The 20,917-nt window shown below is 45.4% G+C and overlaps 1 protein-coding gene across 2 annotated transcripts in view; it reads left to right on the forward strand.

The window, feature by feature from the left end:
* The window catches only part of ORC1 (origin recognition complex subunit 1), a 183,318-nt gene extending 169,724 nt beyond the window's left edge, over nucleotides 1–13,594 (forward strand). For both annotated transcript variants that reach the window (XM_083157932.1, XM_083157933.1), the window contains 5 exons: nucleotides 3,361–3,510; nucleotides 4,246–4,365; nucleotides 5,100–5,254; nucleotides 5,539–5,626; nucleotides 13,254–13,594. In XM_083157932.1, coding sequence (XP_083014058.1) covers nucleotides 3,361–3,510; nucleotides 4,246–4,365; nucleotides 5,100–5,254; nucleotides 5,539–5,626; nucleotides 13,254–13,448 — 708 coding nt within the window. In that variant the 3' untranslated portion in view covers nucleotides 13,449–13,594. The remainder of the gene's footprint in view (nucleotides 1–3,360; nucleotides 3,511–4,245; nucleotides 4,366–5,099; nucleotides 5,255–5,538; nucleotides 5,627–13,253) is intronic.
* The last annotated feature ends 7,323 nt before the right edge of the window (nucleotides 13,595–20,917 follow it).

Here is a 20,917-nt window from a genome sequence, read left to right on the forward strand (position 1 = left end):
CTGCCCTGTACCATAGCCTACCCTATATACATACACTACCCCACATGCATACTGTACTGCCCTATACCATAGCCTACCCTACATACATACACTACCCCACATGCATACTGTATTACCCTATACCATAGCCTACCCTACATACATACACTACCCCACATGCATACTGTACTGCCCTATACCATAGCCTACCCTACATACATACTTACACTACCCCACGTGCATACTGTATTACCCTATACCATAGCCTACCCTACATACATACACTACCCCACGTGCATACTGTATTACCCTATACCATAGCCTACCCTACATACATACATACACTACCCCACGTGCATACTGTATTACCCTATACCATAGCCTACCCTATATACATACATACACTACCCCACATGCATACTATACTGCCCTATACCATAGCCTACCCTACATACATACACTACCCCACATGCATACTGTATTACCCTATACCATAGCCTACCCTACATACATACATACACTACCCCACGTGCATACTGTATTACCCTATACCATAGCCTACCCTATATATATACATACACTACCCCACATGCATACTGTATTGCCCTATACCATAGCCTACCCTATATACATACACTACCCCACATGCATACTGTATTACCCTATACCATAGCCTACCCTACATACATACATACATACACTACCCCACATGCATACTGTATTGCCCTATACCATAGCCTACCCTATATACCAGGGGTGGCCAACCGGTCAGAGGTAAAGAGCCGAAAAATATCGGTAGTCAAGCTAAAGAGCCGACATCATAAAAAAATATGCCTCCAATAGTGCAGTGCCATATATACATATGCCCCCAATAGTGCCAGATACACATATGCACCACACGGTGCCGGGTATGCCCCCACAGTGCCACAAACTGCTATGCCCCCACAGTGCAAATTTCCCATAAGCAGCACTCACTGTTGTTGCTGCTGCTGCTGCCAGGCGAGGAGAGGACAGTCTGGTGTCCCCCTGCAGTCCTCCTGTCATGTCACAGATGGGAGGAGAGCACAGCACACCGCGCATCTCCTTCCCCCTCACTTCCCTGTGACTGGGAATCAATCAAAGCTCACTGGCCGACTCCTGATTGGCTGCTGGCCCACGAGCTCTGATTGGCGGACGGCCCAGTAAAAAGGATGCACAGTAAGGGGTAGGAGAGATGCGCGATGCGCGCTCTCCTCCCCTCAGAAGGAGAAGGGATTCAGGGAACCGGCAGCAGGGGTGACTGGGACAGATGGTGGGCGGCGGGCAGCAGGAGCCCCACTTTACAAGGGGGAGAGCCGCATGAGGCTCAAGAGCCACAGGTTGGCCACCACTGCTATATACATACACTACCCCACATGCATACTGTATTACCCTATACCATAGCCTACCCTACATACATACATACACTACCCCACATGCATACTGTATTACCCTATACCATAGCCTACCCTACATACATACACTACCCCACATGCATACTGTACTGCCCTATACCATAGCCTACCCTACATACATACTTACACTACCCCACGTGCATACTGTATTACCCTATACCGTAGCCTACCCTACATACATACATACACTACCCCACGTGCATACTGTATTACCCTATACCATAGCCTACCCTATATACATACATACACTACCCCACATGCATACTGTATTAACCTATACCATAGCCTACCCTATATACATACACTACCCTGCATGCATACTGTACTGCCCTATACCATAGCCTACCATACATACTGTACTGCCCTATACCATAGCCTACCCTACATATATACACTACCCCACATGCATACTGTACTGCCCTATACCATAGCCTACCCTACATACATACACTACCCCACATGCATACTGTACTGCCCTATACCATAGCCTACCCTACATACATACACTACCCCACATGCATACTGTACTGCACTGTACCATAGCCTTCCCTATATACATACACTACCCCACATGCATACTGTACTGCCCTATACCATAGCCTTCCCTACATACATACACTACCCCACATGCATACTGTACTGCCCTGTACCATAGCCTACCCTATGTACATACACTACCCCACATGCATACTGGACTGCACTATACAATGGCCTACCCTATATACATACATACATACACTACCCCACATGCATACTGTACTGTACCCTAGCCTACCCTATATACATACACTTCCCCACATGCATACTGTACTGTACCCTAGCCTAGCCTACCCTATATACATACACTACCCCACATGCATACTGTACTGTACCCTAGCCTACCCTATGTACATACACTACCCCACATGCATACTGTACTGCCCTATACAATGGCCTACCCTAATATATATTCATACTGTACTGCAATATTCCATAACCTATATACATACATACAGTACACTTCCCCACATGCATACTGTACTGTACCCTAGCCTAGCCTACCCTATATACATACAGTACCCCACATGCATATTGTACTGTACCCTAGCCTACCCTATGTACATACACTACCCCACATGCATACTGTACTGCCCTATACAATGGCCTACCCTAATATATATTCATACTGTACTGCAATATTCCATAACCTATATACATACATACACTTCCCCACATGCATACTGTACTGTACCCTAGCCTAGCCTACCCTATATACATACAGTACCCCACATGCATACTGTACTGTACCCTAGCCTACCCTATACACATACACTACCCCACATGCATACTGTACTGCACTGTACCATAGCCTACCCTATATACATACATACACTACCCCACAGGCATACTGTACTGCACTGTACCATAGCCTACCCTATATACATACATACACTTCCCCACATGCATACTGTACTGCACTGTACCATGGCCTACCCTATATACATACATACACTACCCCACAGGCATACTGTACTGCACTGTACCATAGCCTACCCTATATACATACACTACCCCACATGCATACTGTACTGTACCCTAGCCTACCCTATACACATACACTACCCCACATGCATACTGTACTGCACTGTACCATAGCCTACCCTATATACACACATACACTACCCCACAGGCATACTGTACTGCCCTGTACAATGGCCTACCCTAATATATATTCATACTGTACTGCAATATTCCATAACCTATATACATACACTACCCCACATGCATACTGTACTGCACTGTACCATAGCCTACCCTATATACATACACTACCCCACAGGCATACTGTACTGCCCTGTACAATGGCCTACCCTAATATATATTCATACTGTACTGCAATATTCCATAACCTATATACATACCGTCATGACTGACCAGGCATCTCAGTTCCTCTCTCTGTTTCCCGTAGTTGGACCTGCTGTGGACCAGGAAGCAGAATGTTATGTACAGTTTATTTGACTGGCCAACTCGGAAACAAGCCAAGCTTATTGTCCTGGCCATAGCCAACACTATGGACCTGCCAGAGCGAATAATGATGAATCGTGTTGCCAGTAGGCTGGTGAGAATCTATATGTGCTAGTGTAATGCTGGGAGCTCTTCTGACGGGCCGGTACAACCTGGGCCCCCTGATGCCGGCCACCTCTGTGACCAATGATTGGGCCCGGTCCATTGGGGTGATAGACAGGTTGCGGTGCTAATGGTCCATTTGATTCCTGTTGTCACTGTGAAGGTGCCATCCCAGTACATGCGTTCCAGATACTGGGAATTGTTTGTTTGGTCAGTGGGAGGCTCTAACTCACCTGATGGTGGTTGGCTAAGCATATATGGGCTCTGTGGCGGTATCCGTGTACTCTTCCCTGCTTGCTGTCACGCTGAACACCCTGTGCTTGTCTTCAAAACGGGGTGACACAAAGTGGGCTGTTCTATTACAATTAAAAGCCTTTTTACCTGCTATAGGGGGTGAGTGCCCTCTCCGGCTAATAACGGAACTGTGTGTATATATGCATGTGTGTGTATATATAATATATATCTATATGTACCTATCTATCTCTCCTGGGTTCGGAATCCCGGCATTCGGAATACTGACACTTTCTCCCTACTATGGGCTTTTCCCTTTCCTATTTTTTATTCCATACGCCATACTCATTTTAACGGAACCTAACCCTAGGCCTCTGCCAACCCTAACCGTTTCAGTGTTCTTGTTTCTGTAGTGTTAGGTGCTGCAGCTCCCTTGTGGCGCCATGTGGATGTACTGTTAGAATTATTATGCAATAACTGTGATTTTCTTCCATAGGGTCTTACACGCATGTCATTTCAGCCATATACACATAAACAGTTGCAGCAGATCATCACCTCTAGGCTAAATCATGTCAAGGCCTTTGATGATGACGCCATCCAGCTGGTATCCAGAAAGGTAGGTGCTGAAATGCCATAAATCAGTGTCCTCGGGGTAGACAGGAATTCTGTAGAGCAGGCATTCCCAACCACGGTCCTCAAGGCACACCAACAGTGCAGGTTTTAGAGATATCCAGACTTCAGCACAGATGGTTTAATTAGAATCACTCAGGTACCTGTGCTGAAGCCTGGATATCACTAAAACCTGCACTGTTGGTGTGCCTTGAGGGACGTGGTTGGGAAGGCCTGGTGTAGAGGATGATCTCCACAGCGACCAGAGGAGATCGCAAGTGACGCTTTAATGATCAGGGAATGACATTCTATCTCCCCTCATGTCACTGTCCCATTTCACCTTCATGTTTGATCAGTCATTAACGATATACTGTACGGAATACTTAGGGTATAATGGGGCCCCTTAGTACGTACTATCTAGTGATCACCTGTGGAAAACCTTTTTTTTATAAATGTGGCCACAAACACGTGTGGTGACTGTTATACCAACGTGGTAGTTGCATCTGGTGGACCCCAAACAATATTACGTTCCATGTTTATTAGGATATGAGCGGGAACAACCATAATTACACATAGACACATCTGCATTTACCAGAGGAATCAAATGATGCAGCCCCTTATACCAACCAACAATGGGGGGTGATGTATGATTACGTTTTTATCGTTTGTGTATATCGTGTCCCGCTAGACACGAGTTGTGCTCAGCTTGGAGTAATTGTTGCTACATTCTCTTGTCTTCAGGTGGCTGCTTTATCCGGAGACGCCCGGCGCTGTCTGGACATCTGTCGCAGAGCCACAGAGATCTGCGAGAGAAATGAATCTTCCATAGTGAAGATGCCACACGTCATAGAGGCCCTGGATGAAATGTTCTCCTCTCCCTATGTCATGGCAATAAGGTGGAAAGACGTCTATGGGGCAGCTTGTAATTAATGGAGTGTGGAATTTGTGTGTATGTATTTTGGCAGCTGTGATAGAATAATGGCACAGTGTCACTGGTGTGGTGGCTATTCTGAATCTAGTACGATGGGTTCTGCTTTACTTATCACTACAGAACTGGATCCTGGCAAGCTGCCTACATATAAAGCAGAAACCTCCATAAGAAATGTTACATCCATAAATATATAACTAGTTCTCACATGATCGCACGTGGACTTATACGTATACCATCCTGTTTCCCCAGGAGCTCCTCCGTGCGAGAACAGGCCTTCCTTAGAGCGGTCATAGCGGAGTTCAGAAGGTCCGGTCTTGAAGAAGCAACTTTCCAGCAGGTGCGTTTTATTACTTTTTACATGTGTACATGTCTGTGCAGTGCTGATTGATGCGGTTATCCCAGTGGTATATGTGTACATGTCTGTGCAGTGCTGATTGATGCGGTTATCCCAGTGGTATATGGATACATGTCTGTGTAGTACACCTGATGCTGTTATCCAAGTGTTGTATGGATACATGTCTGTGTAGTACACCTGATGCTGTTATCCAAGTGTTGTATGGATACATGTCTGTGTAGTGCACCTGATGCTGTTATCCCAGTGGTATATGTGTACATGTCTGTGTAGTACACCTGATGCTGTTATCCCAGTGGTGTATGGATACATGTCTGTGTAGTACACCTGATGCTGTTATCCCAGTGGTGTATTGATACATGTCTGTGTAGTGCACCTGATGCTGTTATCCCAGTGGTATATGGATACATGTCTGTGTAGTACACCTGATGCTGTTATCCCAGTGGTGTATGGATACGTGTGTGTGTGTATGTGTAGTGCAGGTGATGCTATTATCCCAGTGCTGTATGGATACATGTCTGTGTAGTACACATGATGCTCTTATCCCAGTGGTATATGGATACATGTCTGTGCAGTGCTGATTGATGCGGTTATCCCAGTGGTATATATATACATGTCTGTGTAGTACACCTGATGCTGTTATCCCAGTGGTGTATGGATACATGTGTGTGTAGTGCAGGTGATGCTATTATCCCAGTGCTGTATGGATACATGTCTGTGTAGTACACCTGATGCTGTTATCCCAGTGGTGTATGGATACATGTCTGTGTAGTGCACGTGATGCTGTTATCTTAGTGCTATATGGATACATGTCTGTGTAGTACACCTGATGCTGTTATACCAGTGGTGTATGGATACATGTCTGTGTAGTACACATGATGCTGTTATCCCAGTGGTGTATGGATACATGTGTGTGTAGTGCAGGTGATGCTGTTATCCCAGTGGTGTATGGATACATGTCTGTGTAGTACACCTGATGCTGTTATCCCAGTGGTGTATGGATACATGTGTGTGTAGTGCAGGTGATGCTGTTATCCCAGTGGTGTATGGATACATGTCTGTGTAGTACACATGATGCGGTTATCCCAGTGGTATATGGATACATGTCTGTGTAGTGCACGTGATGCTGTTATCCCAGTGGTGTATGGATACATGTCTGTGTAGTACACATGATGCTGTTATCCCAGTGCTATATGGATACATGTCTGTGTAGTGCACGTGATGCTGTTATCCCAGTGCTGTATGGATACATGTCTGTGTAGGGTACTTGTTTCCTATCTGGGCGCCCGCTAAGTTAATTGCGCACCATGCTATTCTCCGTAGAGAAATCTGATCGCATCGTATACATACACGATATTGAACGATGCGATGCGATGCGATCCGATTCGATTTCCCATAGGAAACAATGTTAAATGGCTCAATTTAGCCAAATTATCATAGGAACAATAGTAAATGGGCCAAAAACACCCCTGAACATTGAAATGTCCCCCCAAAAGTAGTTGACGCCACCCCGCCATCAACGTGAACCCGAAGCGTGGCGAGCGCAGCGAGCCCGCGAGGGGCGGCGGTACGCGTACGCCGACCTTTTCATGCCCTACTATCCACTAGGGCGTGGAGTGAGAATAGAATAGTGTGGCGAGCGCAGCGAGCCACCGTGCCCGAAGCGTGGCGAGCGGACGCGGATACCTTCACAGGTAAACGCGTCCCTTCGCGGGCTTCCCAGGTGTCCGCGTCGCCATGGACACCTGGGAAGCCCGCGAGGGGACGCGTATAACTGTGAAGGTATCCGCGTCCCCTCGCGGGGAGCGAGGGGACGCGGATACCTTCACAGGTAAACGCGTCCCTTCGCGGGCTTCCCAGGTGTCCGCGTCGCCATGGACACCTGGGAAGCCCGCGAGGGGACACGTATAACTGTGAAGGTATCCGCGTCCCCTCGCGGGGCTCGCTGCGCTCGCCACACTATTCTATTCTCACTCCACGCCCTAGTGGATAGTAGGGCATGAAAAGGTCGGAGGACGCGTACCGCCGCCCCTCGCGGGCTCGCTGCGCTCGCCACGCTTCGGGTTCACGTTGATGGCGGGGTGGCGTCAACTACTTTTGGGGGGACATTTCAATGTTCAGGGGTGTTTTTGGCCCATTTACTATTGTTCCTATGATAATTTGGCTAAATTGAGCCATTTCACATTGTTTCCTATGGGAAATCGAATCTGATCGCATCACATCGCATCGCATCGTTCAATATCGTGTATGTGTACGATGCGATGAGATCCGATTTCATTACGGTGCCGTACGTAGAAAACCTGGGCGCCCAGATAGGAAACAAGTACCTGAAGCTGTTATCCCAGTGGTGTATGGATACATGTCTGTGTAGTACACCTGATGCTGTTATCCCAGTGGTGTATGGATACATGTGTGTGTAGTGCAGGTGATGCTATTATCCCAGTGGTATATGGATACATGTCTGTGCAGTGCTGATTGATGCGGTTATCCCAGTGCTGTATGGATACATGTCTGTGTAGTACACCTGATGCTGTTATCCCAGTGGTGTATGGTTACATGTCTGTGTAGTACACATGATGCTGTTATCACAGTGGTATATGGATACATGTCTGTGTAGTGCACGTGATGCTGTTATCCCAGTGCTGTATGGATACATGTCTGTGTAGTGCAGGTGATGCGGTTATCCCAGTAGTGTATGGAAACATGTCTGTGTATTGCTGATTGATGCTGTAATCCCAGTGGTGTATGGATACATGTATGTGTAGTGCTGATTGATGCCGTTATTCGAGTGGTGTATTGTGTATGTGCAGTACACATGATGCCGTTATTCGAGTGGTGTATGGATACATGTCTGTGTAATGCTGATTGATGCTGTTATCCCAGTGGTGTATGGATACATGTCTGTGTAGTGCAGGTGATGCTTTTATCCCAGTGGTGTATGGATACGTGTGTGTGTGTGTGTAGTACACATGATGCTGTTATCCCAGTGGTGTATGGATACATGTCTGTGCAGTACTAATTGATGTGGTTATCCCAGTGGTGTATGTATGGATACATGTATGTGTAGTGCCGGTGATGCTGTTATCCCAGTGGTGTATGGATACATGTCTGTGTAGTACACATTATACTGTAATCCCAGTGGTGTATGGATACGTGTGTGTGTAGTACACATGATGCTGTTATCCCAGTGGTGTATGGATATATGTCTGTGCAGTACTAATTGATGTGGTTATCCGAGTGGTGTATGTATGGATACATGTCTGTGTAGTGCAGGTGATGCTGTTATCCAAGTGGTGTATGGATACATGTCTGTGCAGTGCTAATTGATGTGGTTATCCCAGTGGTGTATGTATGGATACATGTATGTGTAGTGCCGGTGATGCTGTTTTCCCAGTGGTGTATGGATACATGTCTGTGTAGTACACATGATGCGGTTATCCCAGTGGTGTATGGGTACATGTATGTGTAGTGCTGATTGATGCTGTTATCCCAGTGGTGTATTGATACATGTATGTGCAGAAATAATTAATTTGGTTATCCCAGTGGTGTATGTATGGATACATATATGTGTAGTGCAGGTGATGCTGTTATCCCAGGGGTGTATGGATACATGTTGTGTAGTGCACATGATGTGGTTATCCCAGTTGTGTATGGAAACATGTCTGTGTATTGCTGATTGATGCTGTTATCCCAGTGGTGTATGGATACATGTATGTGTAGTGCTGATTGATGCTGTTATCCGAGTGGTGTATTGATACATGTATGTGTAGTACACATGATGCCGTTATCCCAGTGGTGTATTGATACATGTCTGTGTAGTGCAGGTGATGCTGTTATCCCAGTGGTGTATGGATACATGTCTGTGTAGTGCACATGATGCTCTTATCCCAGTGGTGTATGGATACATGTCTGTGTAGTACACATGATGCTGTTATCCCAGTGGTGTATGGATACATGTCTGTGTAGTACACATGAGGCTGTTATCCCAGTGGTGTATGGATACATGTCTGTGCAGTGCTAATTGATGTGGTTATCCCAGTGGTGTATGTATGGATACATATATGTGTAGTGCACATGATGCGGTTATCCCAGTGGTGTATGGATACATACATATGTGTAGAGCACATGATGCGGTTATCCCAGTGGTATATGGATACATTGTCTGTGTAGTGCACATGATGCGGTTATCCCAGTGGTGTATGGATACATGTATGTGTATTGCACATGATGCGGTTATCCCAGTGGTGTATGAATACATGTATGTGTAGTGCACATGATGCGGTTATCCCAGTGGTATATGGATACATGTATGTGTAGTGCACATGATGCGGTTATCCCAGTGGTGTATAGATACATGTATGTGTAGTGCACATGATGCTGTTATCCCAGTGGTGTATGGATACATGTATGTGTAGTGCACATGATGCGGTTATCCCAGTGGTGTATGGATACATGTATGTGTAGTGCACATGATGCGGTTATCCCAGTGGTGTATGAATACATTGTCTATGTAGCACACATGATGCGGTTATCCCAGTGGTATATGGATAAATGTATGTGTAGTGCACATGATGCGGTTATCCCAGTGGTGTATGGATACATGTCTGTGCAGTACACATGATGCTGTTATCCCAGCGGTGTATGGATACATAAAGAGGAAAATGAATGAGACACTTCTTCCAGCGCAGCAGCCAAAGACAATCTCAATGTTTGGTGAGGAGACACCCCTCCCCCAACAACATATACAAAACAAGAATTTCAAACAGAGATATCTTAGCGCTTATACAGATACTTCCCTTTGGGTGGGTAATTATTTTCAAGATTGGATCTTCTGATATTTGTAGGTCCAATTCTTTAATAGAGAATCCTCATATTCACGAATCCCGTGTTAAATATGGGGGAAAAAAATACATACAACAATGTTTTAAAAAAAAAGTTCCAAGACACATATGTTAGGATCTTGAGTTGTTTTTTTCACCCATGTGATTGGGCCTATGGAGCTTGTGTTGACAGACCCGTCACCAATATATGAGGGTTTTCGTACCCAACTCACATGGATGATGAGCAATAAACACCTATCAAGGTATCTTTATGTATGGAATGATTCCCAAATGATATATATTCAGATAGGACAATGCAAAATGAGGTGCATACCCCAACTCACTCAGCAAGGTGTTAGTATGTTCCCATCAAGGTATCTTTTAAGGAGACCAGGGCAATGGAATTTCCACAAGACACTTTATTAACATCGGTCCTCCAACAACAGGATACACCGTAAAACAAACAATAAAAAGTGGTGAGGACCACAAATGGTTCCAGATTTTTTTAGATCAGGCAGATGTTTGAAAAACAAAGTCTACAACCTGGGATGGTATCCGGACTCGCTTCCCAGGCAGCCTCGACTTTGAGCCGTGTTCTCCAATCTGGATCCAAATGGTGTCCTTCTTCTCTGCTCCCCTACGCGTTTCGACCCTACCTGGGTCTTTATCAAGGTGTGCAGAGTGTTCTCAATAAAGGGTTTATATACCCACTAGACAGGAAGTACAATTCCTTCCTGTTTCCTGCCACGCATTCTAATTAAGCAATGCAAACAGTACAAATCATACAAACATTACATAGTGTCTTCGTTTATATATATATTGTTGTATTTGGGAACCACTCATGTAATAATATCAATCACATAGTGTTTAAACCAGTATGTGCTGTATAAATGTGGGAATCGCGGCGTGCGTTCCATTGCACTTCCGCGTTCCATTAACCGGATATCCGGTCTGTATTGCATAGCTGAGATGAATATACTATGGAGCGCAAAACAGGAAGTTCTTGCGCTCCACGTATCATCTCACTGTAGGAGCCGGAAGCGGTAAACAATGCGCCGCGCGGCCCTGAGTAGTGGAACGCAAGACGCGGAAGTACCTGCGTCTCATCCTCCCTTCCGCGATCCCCGGAAGTTCCTATAACTCAGCTGAGTCTCCATGGTAACATAGCACACACTAATGGAACGCAAATATGCGTTTCACAATATCGATAAAGTGCCTGGTGTTAAAGAAAGTGCATGATGCTTAGTTATTCCCAAGTGCAACATTATCTATGTACATATACAATTCATCTCTTAAGAACCTTTTTAAGGGATCATAAAACATTTCATATTAAAATCGTATAAAAATACAAAAAATAGTATAAAAATACAAAAATACAGGAGTTGATTAAAACTGCATAACAAAACATATAAAAACGTGAGGTAGTTGAACTGATATTATGTAGATCCACAAGAAGCTGAAACAAAGAGAGAGAAGTGGAAATGATCACATCATATAACAATTATAAGAACCATTTCAATTCAAAATCGCTATTGTGCCCATTAGGGGACAAGGTTTTAAAATCAAAAATACACTGCATCTCCAGTTTCGCTAGCCTGCTTGCAGTATCCTTATCTCTGAGATCTGCACTCACTGTTTTTAGCCCAAAAAAACCTCTTAAATGAGAGGGTGAACAGTTATGTTTCTCTTTAAAATGGGCTGACAGGGCATGGGTTTCTACCCCTTTCTTGATATTTCGTATGTGTTCCGCGATACGAGTTTTCAACGGCCTTGAAGTACGCCCAATATAAAATTTCTCACAAGAGCACTTTACAGTATAAATAACATTCTGACTGTTACAAGTGATAAAATTAGTAAAATTAGTGATAATTGGATACATGTCTGTGTAGTACACATGATGCTATTATCCCAGTGGTATATGGATACATTGTCTGTGTAGTGCACATGATGCGGTTATCCCAGTGGTGTATGTGTAGTGCACATGATGCGGTTATCCCAGTGGTGTATGAATACATGTATGTGTAGTGCACATGATGCGGTTATCCCAGTGGTATATGGATACATGTACAGTATGTGTAGTGCACATGATGCGGTTATCCCAGTGGTGTATAGATACATGTATGTGTAGTGCACATGATGCTGTTATCCCAGTGGTGTATGGATACATACCACTGGGATGTATGAATACATGTCTGTCTAGTGCTAATTGATGTGGTTATCCCAGTGGTGTATGTATGGATACATATATGTGTAGTGCACATGATGCGGTTATCCCAGTGGTGTATGGATACATACATATGTGTAGAGCACATGATGCGGTTATCCCAGTGGTATATGGATACATTGTCTGTGTAGTGCACATGATGCGGTTATCCCAGTGGTGTATGTGTAGTGCACATGATGCGGTTATCCCAGTGGTGTATGAATACATGTATGTGTAGTGCACATGATGCGGTTATCCCAGTGGTATATGGATACATGTATGTGTAGTGCACATGATGCGGTTATCCCAGTGGTATATGGATACATTGTCTGTGTAGTGCACATGATGCTGTTATCCCAGTGGTGTATGGATACATACCACTGGGATGTATGAATACATGTCTGTCTAGTGCTAATTGATGCGGTTATCACAATGACATCCTCATGGAAGGGGTGGTTATATACACAGCCATTATATCTTCTTTATCGCCTGCCTCTGATGTTGCTACTGTGTGTTACATAGGAATGCTTCTCCCCTCTGTATAATAGGGATTGTCCTAATCGGTTGCTGTAATGAGCATGTATTGCAGGTATATCACCAGCATATGGCACTGTGCAGGCTGGAGGGAGTGCAGCCCCCTTCCATGTCCGATACCATGGCCGTGTGTCTAAGGCTTGGAGCCTCTCGTCTTCTTTTAGTGGAGTCCAGTAGGAACGACCTGCAGTTACGAGTGAGGATCAATGTCAGCCAGGATGATATTATGTATGCCCTCAAGGAGGACTGAGACTACTTCTGGGTGATTCTGGTTTCTGCTGAAGATCATGATTGTGGATTGAGAACATAAGGAAACCTTGTGTGAATAGTATTTTATATCTGTGTGTATGATTGTGGTTTTCTTATTGTAAGTAATAAAGTTTTGTATACGTCTTATTTTTATTTTGAAACATTTGTTGTAAATCCGTTTTCTCCCAGGACACCACTGATTGGCTGATTCTTGTTCTAGAATACGGTCATTCTCTCCACAGTTATTCTACATTGAACTTTTATATTTGGTTGGACCCCTTATCCCTAAGCAGGTTGTGTAAACACAAAACAGGTGGAGCTTATTAATACATAACACACAGAATGAATAATATAAAACAATTTAATATTACAGTACAATATATAATCAAATAACCTCCCAGGGGTAATGAAACATGAATGCATGTACATGTTGAAATATTTAAAAAATAATGGCTAATTGTTAGAAGTAATAAAAGTAAATACAGATGCCATAACATTCATATACAAGGTCCCTTGCTGGGCTCAACTAGATCCTTTTTAAGGTTCTGGATTATATAGAGAACAAAGTAAGTTATTGAATAATGGTAAAGATATTGCTGGATTGAGTATACAGTAGGTCAGCCTGCAATAACAAGAGGATCTAGCCGCTCCAGACAGCTATCGTAGCTGTTAGTGATAGCTGTAGGTACTGATCTATTAAACTGGGGAGCAGCAGTGAGCCATCAGCCAAAGGTATATCTGTAAATGCAGAGTGCCTCAGATTAGTCACCGCAATTGCTGAATGGCCTCTGGGTGCAGTCTGCACGGCTGATAGATGGATAAACCAATTTGTCTCAGTAACTGCTGGATGACTGTTGGGAAGTCTATGCAGCCAGTGGATTTGTGGACTGCGGCAATTGAAATTGGCTATGTAGCCGTGCTGTCAGATCTCCACAGCGCCGGGAGCATTCAGACTCCACTCGACAGAAGGAGCTTGGGTAGCTGTGCCGTACTCTGTCTCTGTCTGTCTGGGCTGCGGCGTCCGTTGACTGTAGAAAAGCATTTCCAAGTAAACTCAATCACCATTAAATGGACACAGGTGCAATGCTGTAGTGAGGGTGCTGGCATTGCACCTGATAAATATTATGAAACACTCGCACAAAAGAAAAGACCTTCAGATGTAATCAGATTTCTTCTGCTAAAACCAGATTGTAGGTGGCGCACGCTTTCGTGATCTCGGATCAGGATCTTGAATATGTGGCACACAAGTTTATCTATCTCGAATATCTCTGCCGTGTGAGATAGGGAAGGGGTGGGGGGGGACAGCCGTGTGAGCTAAGGGGGGGGGGGGGGGCAGCCGTGTGAGCTAGGGAAGAGGTGGGGCTGACAGCCGTGTGAGATAGGGAAGAGGTGGGGCTGACAGCCGTGTGAGATAGGGAAGGGGTGGGGGGGGGACAGCCGTGTGAGCTAGGGTGGGGGGGGGGGGAAGCCGTGTGAGATAGGGAAGGGGTTGTGGGGGGGGGGAATGGCTGCATGAGTTAGGGAAGGAGGGGGGGTTGGGGACAGCTGCATGAGATACGGAAGGGGGGGGGGGACAGCCGTGTGAGCTAGGGAAGAGGTGGGGCTGACAGCCGTGTGAGCTAGGGAAGAGGTGGGGCTGACAGCCGTGTGAGATAGGGAAGGGGTGGGGGGGACAGCTGCATGAGTTAGGGAAGGAGGGGGGGGGGTTGGGGACAGCTGCGTGAGATACGGAAGGGGGGGGGACAGCCGTGTGAGCTAGGGAAGAAGTGGGGGGGGGGGGGGGGACAGCCGAGTGAGCTAGGGAAGGGGTGGGAACAGCTGCATGAGTTCGGGAAGGGGAGGGGGGTTGGGGACAGCCGCGTGAGATATGGAGGGGGGGGGGGGGGGGGGAGACTCCCTCCCAGACAGTGACTCCTACAAAACCACATAGACACAACTGCAGAAGCTTGTGTAGTAGTAGTAGTGTGATATATAGGCCCTTGTTCAGAAGTGATCGGAGTACAAATTTGGGTACTTATGTAGTATCTGGGCGTCTGATTTAGAAATCGGGTCGGATCGGTAGCATCGCTTCGCATGCGACCAAATCGTATGCGATGCGATGGTCCCGATTTTTCCATAGGATTCAATGTTAAAATGGTCTGAGTCCATTTTAACATAGAATTCAATGGGAAAAAGGGGTCCTTTTCCTTTCCCCACTATCCAAGTGGGCATGGAGTTGGATATAAACCTGTAGCGAGACACCGAGCCCGAAGCGTGGCGAGCGGACACAGAATACTTTAAAAAAAATCTGTGTCCCCTCGCGGGGCTCGCTACGCTCGCCACAGGTTTATATCCAACTCCATGCCCACTTGGATAGTGGGGAAAGGAAAAGGACCCCTTTTTCCCATTGAATCCTATGCAAAATCGTATCGCATGCAATTCGATGCGATTTTGCCGAAAATCGTGTTGAATCGCATCTGATTGTATGCCTTAAGGTAAGGCATACAATCAGAAAATCGGCAGCCCAGATACTACATAAGTACCCAAATTTGTTCTCAGAATGGGCAAAACCATGTGTACTGCAGGTGGGCCCCAGCATCTGCCCCACCTGCAGTGCACATGGTTTTGTCCATTTTGAGAACAAATTTGTACTGCGATCAGATCTGAATTAGGGCCATAGTGTATGGAATCCTCCCGCGAACTATCCGAAGCAACCAGCGGAGGTGCACTGCATAGGTCACTGCTGGCAGGGTGTGCAACCTGTGGCGCTAAATACTAAAGGAACAGCAAACTGTGAGGTGGAAGTACACGATCAAAACTCATTTGGAAATCATTCTTTTTATAGTCCTAAATGTCCTGCTTTCATGGGAACAGAACGGGTGGGGGGGTTGGGGTCGAAAGTCAGGAGCATATTCACATTTGCCGCAAGTGTTGCCACATAGGCTGGCCCTGGTAATTCCCCCCACCATTCCCTGTTCACCTTTAGGGGTAGGCTTGGAAGCAGACCTGTTGTTCCAGGTGTTCTCATCGCAGAGGTGAGGCGTTTTGTGCTTGTAATGCCGTCCTTCTGTAGTAATGTTGGCTTGTTTTTTGCCTTCTGTTTTTCCATCTGTTTAATGCCGGTATAACGTTGCTATTGGTATTAAGCTGACCTTTTCTAACTAGCCCTTTATAGCCTAGACCCCCTAATGTTGAAATCTGTACTGATTAAGGTTACAGAAACCTGTTAACAAGGCAAATAAAAGTAGAACAGAAGAATAAAATATAACGGTACTTGTGTAGTAGCTGGGCGCCCAATTAACATACATGCGCTCGCGGAAGGAAATCACATGACAAGTCCCGTTTTAGTGACATGCGATCCCAGTAGTATAGATTACTGATAGACATTTGTCAGTTACCGTAGCTATGCTTTCTGAATAAGCTTAAGCTACGGAAATAGCGTAGTCATTCAGAACTTGCGTAACTTCTCCCGGGCACTCTCTGAGGAAAATAGCTGACAGTGATGGATACTTCTCAGTGTGACAGTGACAGGTAAGCAAATGTCCATGTTCACCCTGCCTACATCAGAGGAGGAGGCTATGCGGCTTTGTCCACAAAAGCAATTGCTGCCCGTTACGCAGACTTGCGTCAACGGCCATCCTATAAGGCTGTCTCTAAAGGAAGCCCGGTACTTGTGTATTATATGGGCGCTTATTTTTTTCATCGCATGCCACTACTTAAGGCATGCGATGCGATTTGATTTTTTATTGTAAAGACCAGATTTTTAATTGTATAGTCACCCATGGGTGATCTCATACCCCCACTATCTAACTATGCATGGAGTTAATTTCATATAGTGAGCCCGAAGTGTGGCGAGTGGACGCAGATTACTTTACATGTATTCTGCGGGGCTCGCTGCGCTCGCCACACTATATAAAACCGCCTCCATGCGTAGTTGGATAGTGGGGGTATGAAATCACCCATGGGTGACTGTAAAGTCCCGATTTTTAATTGTATAGTCACCCATGGGTGATTTCATTCCCCCACGATTACTTTACATGTATTCTGCGTCCGCTCGCCACGCTTCGGGCTTTGTAGCTTCCTGCGCTCGCCACACTATATAAGATCAACTCCATGCGTAGTTGGATAGTGGGGGAATGAAATTATACAATGAAAAATCGCATCGAACGAATTGTATGCCACTATATTGCATGCGATGCAATACAATGAAAAAATGGGGCATCCAGATATTACACAAGTACCGGAAGCACATTAAGTCTTGCCGGAAAAAGGTCAGCGTTCGAGCGGACCACTGGTTCCCCGGGTGCCGGTTACCGTTCCTGACCGTGGTCCCCTTTCTCTATTCTTGGGCACAGGAGCTGACGAGTTTAAAATTGTTGTTATTCTTTATATTTTTATTATTGATTATATATGTGATTGGTAATCATCTTTCTTATTGTTCATAAATGTTGTAATTATTGTTCTTTATCTTTTTATTATGAGTAAATTCACAGTTTAACGTTAACACGTGTCCACATTACTGTGTCATATGTATTGTATGGCTGGTGTGAATGTGTTCCTAAAAACCCCCCACTATCCACGCCACCCCGAAGCGTGGCGAGCAGCAGAACGCGTCCTCCCGACATTTTCATACCCCCAATATCCACGTCGGCGTGGAGTTGATTTTATATGGCGCGGCGAGCGGACGAGGAATACATGTAAAGTAATCCGCGTCCCCTCTCGGGGCTCGCCACGCTTCTGGCACGCTGCGCGCGCCACACTATATAAAATCAACTCCATGCCGACGTGGATAGTGGGGGTATGAAAAGGTCGGGAGGACGCGTACCGCCGCCCCTCATGGGGCTCACTGTGCTCGCCACGCTTCGGGGTGGCGTGGATAGTGTGGGTGTGCAAAAACAAACCCAAACAAATTGCCTGGGTGCTTCCACAATGAAGCACCCATCATATCTCATAGTATGGGTGGCCATACAATGAAATATCGCAACGCATCACACGGTGTGTATGGTGCCTTGCGATCCCATGCGATATTTCATTGTATAAGCACTCTTCAACACTTAATATTAATAGCATGGGTGACCATACAATGAAATATCGCATCGGAATGCACACGTGTATGGTGCTGTGCGATCCCATGCGATATTTCATTGTATAAGCACTCTTGGGCACTTCATATTAACTAAAGGGACATTGCATCGGATCTCACGGCACCATACATGGCGTGCGATGCGATTGCGATTTTACTACGGAGAATAGCCCGGCGACCTGGTACTACATAAGTACCAATATAACTTTTATTAATTGTAAAACTGAACTATAAATACAAAAAAATGGAAAAAGGACAAATGGTTCTATACATGTATCATTTAAAAAAGCCTGTACGGGGATTCCATTGTGGTAGAGTCCGTCTCCTCTACATGTTGTTCAGCATCTTACTCAATAACGTGTACAGTGTGTTTTTTTTACTGGTTATCCAGATTCTGCCTTCATATACACTGCTCAAAAAAATAAAAGGAACACTTAAACAACACAATGTAACTCCATGTCCATCACACTTCTGTGAAATCAAACTGTCCACTTAGGAAGCAACACTGACAATCAATTTTGCATGCGGTTGTGCAAATGGAATAGACAACAGGTGGAAATTATAGGCAATTGGTAAGACCCCCCCAATAAAGGAATTGTTCTGCCGGTGGTGACCAGACCACTTCTCAGCTCCTGTGCTTTCTGGCTGATGTTTTGGTCACTAATGAAAGCTGTCGGTGCTGTCACTCTAGTGGTAGCGTGAGACGGAGTCTACAACCCACACAAGTGGCTCAGGTAGTGCAGCTCGTCCAGGATGGCACATCAATGCGAGCTGTGACAAGAAGGTTTGCTGTGTCTGTCAGCGTAGTGTCCAGAGCATGGAGGAGCTACCAGGAGACAGGCCAGTACATCAGGAGACGTGGAGGAGGCCGTAGGAGGGCAACAACCCAGCAGCAGGATCACTACCTCCGCCTTTGTGCAAGGAGGAACAGGGGGAGCACTGCCAGAGCCCTGCAAAATGACCTCCAGCAGGCCACAAATGTGCATGTGTCTACTCAAACGGTCAGAAACAGACTCCATGAGGGCCCGACGTCCACAGGTGGGGGTTGGGCTTACAGCCCAACACCATGCAGGATGTTTGGCATTTGCCAGAGAACACCAAGATTGGCAAATTCACCACTGGCTCCCTGTGCTCTTCACAGATGAAAGCAGGTTCACACTGAGCACGTGACAGACATGACAGAGTCTGGAGACGCCAAGGAGAACATTCTGCTGCCTGCAAAATCCTCCAGCATGAGCAGTTTGGCAGTGGGTCAGTGTGGGGTGGCATTTCTTTGGGGGGCCGCACAGCCCTCCATGTGCTTGCCAGAGGTAACCTGACTGCCGTTAGGTACCGAGATGAGATCCTCTTGTGAGACCATATTCTGGTGTGGTTGGCCCTGGGTTCCTCCTAATGCAAAACAATGCTAGACCTCATGTGGCTGGAGTGTTTCAGCAGTTCCTGCAAGATGAAGGCATTGATGCTATGGACTGGCCCACCCGTTCCACAGACCTGAATCCAATTGAGCACATCTGGGACATCATGTCTCGCTCCATCCACCAACAGACTGTTGCACCACAGACTGTCCAGGTCTTGGAGGAGATCCCTCAGGAGACCATCCGCCACCTCATCAGGAGCATGCCCAGGCATTGTAGGGAGGTCATACAGGCACGTGGAGGCCATTCACACTATTGAGCCTAATTTTGAATTGTTTTAAGGACATTACATCAAAGTTGGATCAGCCTGTAGTGTGTTTTTCCACTTTAATTTTGAGTGGGGCTCCAAATCCAGACCTCCATGGTTTAATAAATTTGATTGCCATTGATAATTTTTGTATGATTTTGTTTTCAGCACATTCAACTATGTAAAGAACAAAGGGCCTTATTCTAGTTCACTCTTTCTGACAAAATCCTTCTTAGATGGACAAAACCATGGGGGTTATTCTAGTTCATTCTTTCTGACAAAATCCTTCTTAGATGGACAAAACCATGTGCACTGCAGGTGGGGCAGATGTAACATGTGCAGAGAGAATTAGATTTGGGTGAGTTATTTTGTTTCTGTGCAGGGAAAATACTGACTGCATGATTTTACACTGCAATATAGATCTCACTTTGAAGAAAAACCCCACCCAAATCTAATTCTCTCTGCACATTTTACATCTGCCCCCCTGCAGTGCACATGGTTTTGTCCATCTAAGAAGGATTTTGTCAGAGTGAACTAGAATAAGGCCCAAAGTATTTAATAAGAATATTTCATTCATTCAGATCTAGGATGTGTTATGTTAGTGTTCCCTTTATTTTTTGAGTAGTGTACAATTAATGTGGCTCTTTGGCCTATTCATATTAAAGAAGAAAATTCTGCAGAAATCTCAGATTATAACTATATTCTGAAATTGGATACACTCACAGACATAATGTATGTATAATATA

Source organism: Crinia signifera, chromosome 8, assembly GCF_055691185.1.
Source record: "Crinia signifera chromosome 8, ASM5569118v1, whole genome shotgun sequence".
Classification (NCBI taxonomy): domain Eukaryota; kingdom Metazoa; phylum Chordata; class Amphibia; order Anura; family Myobatrachidae; genus Crinia; species Crinia signifera.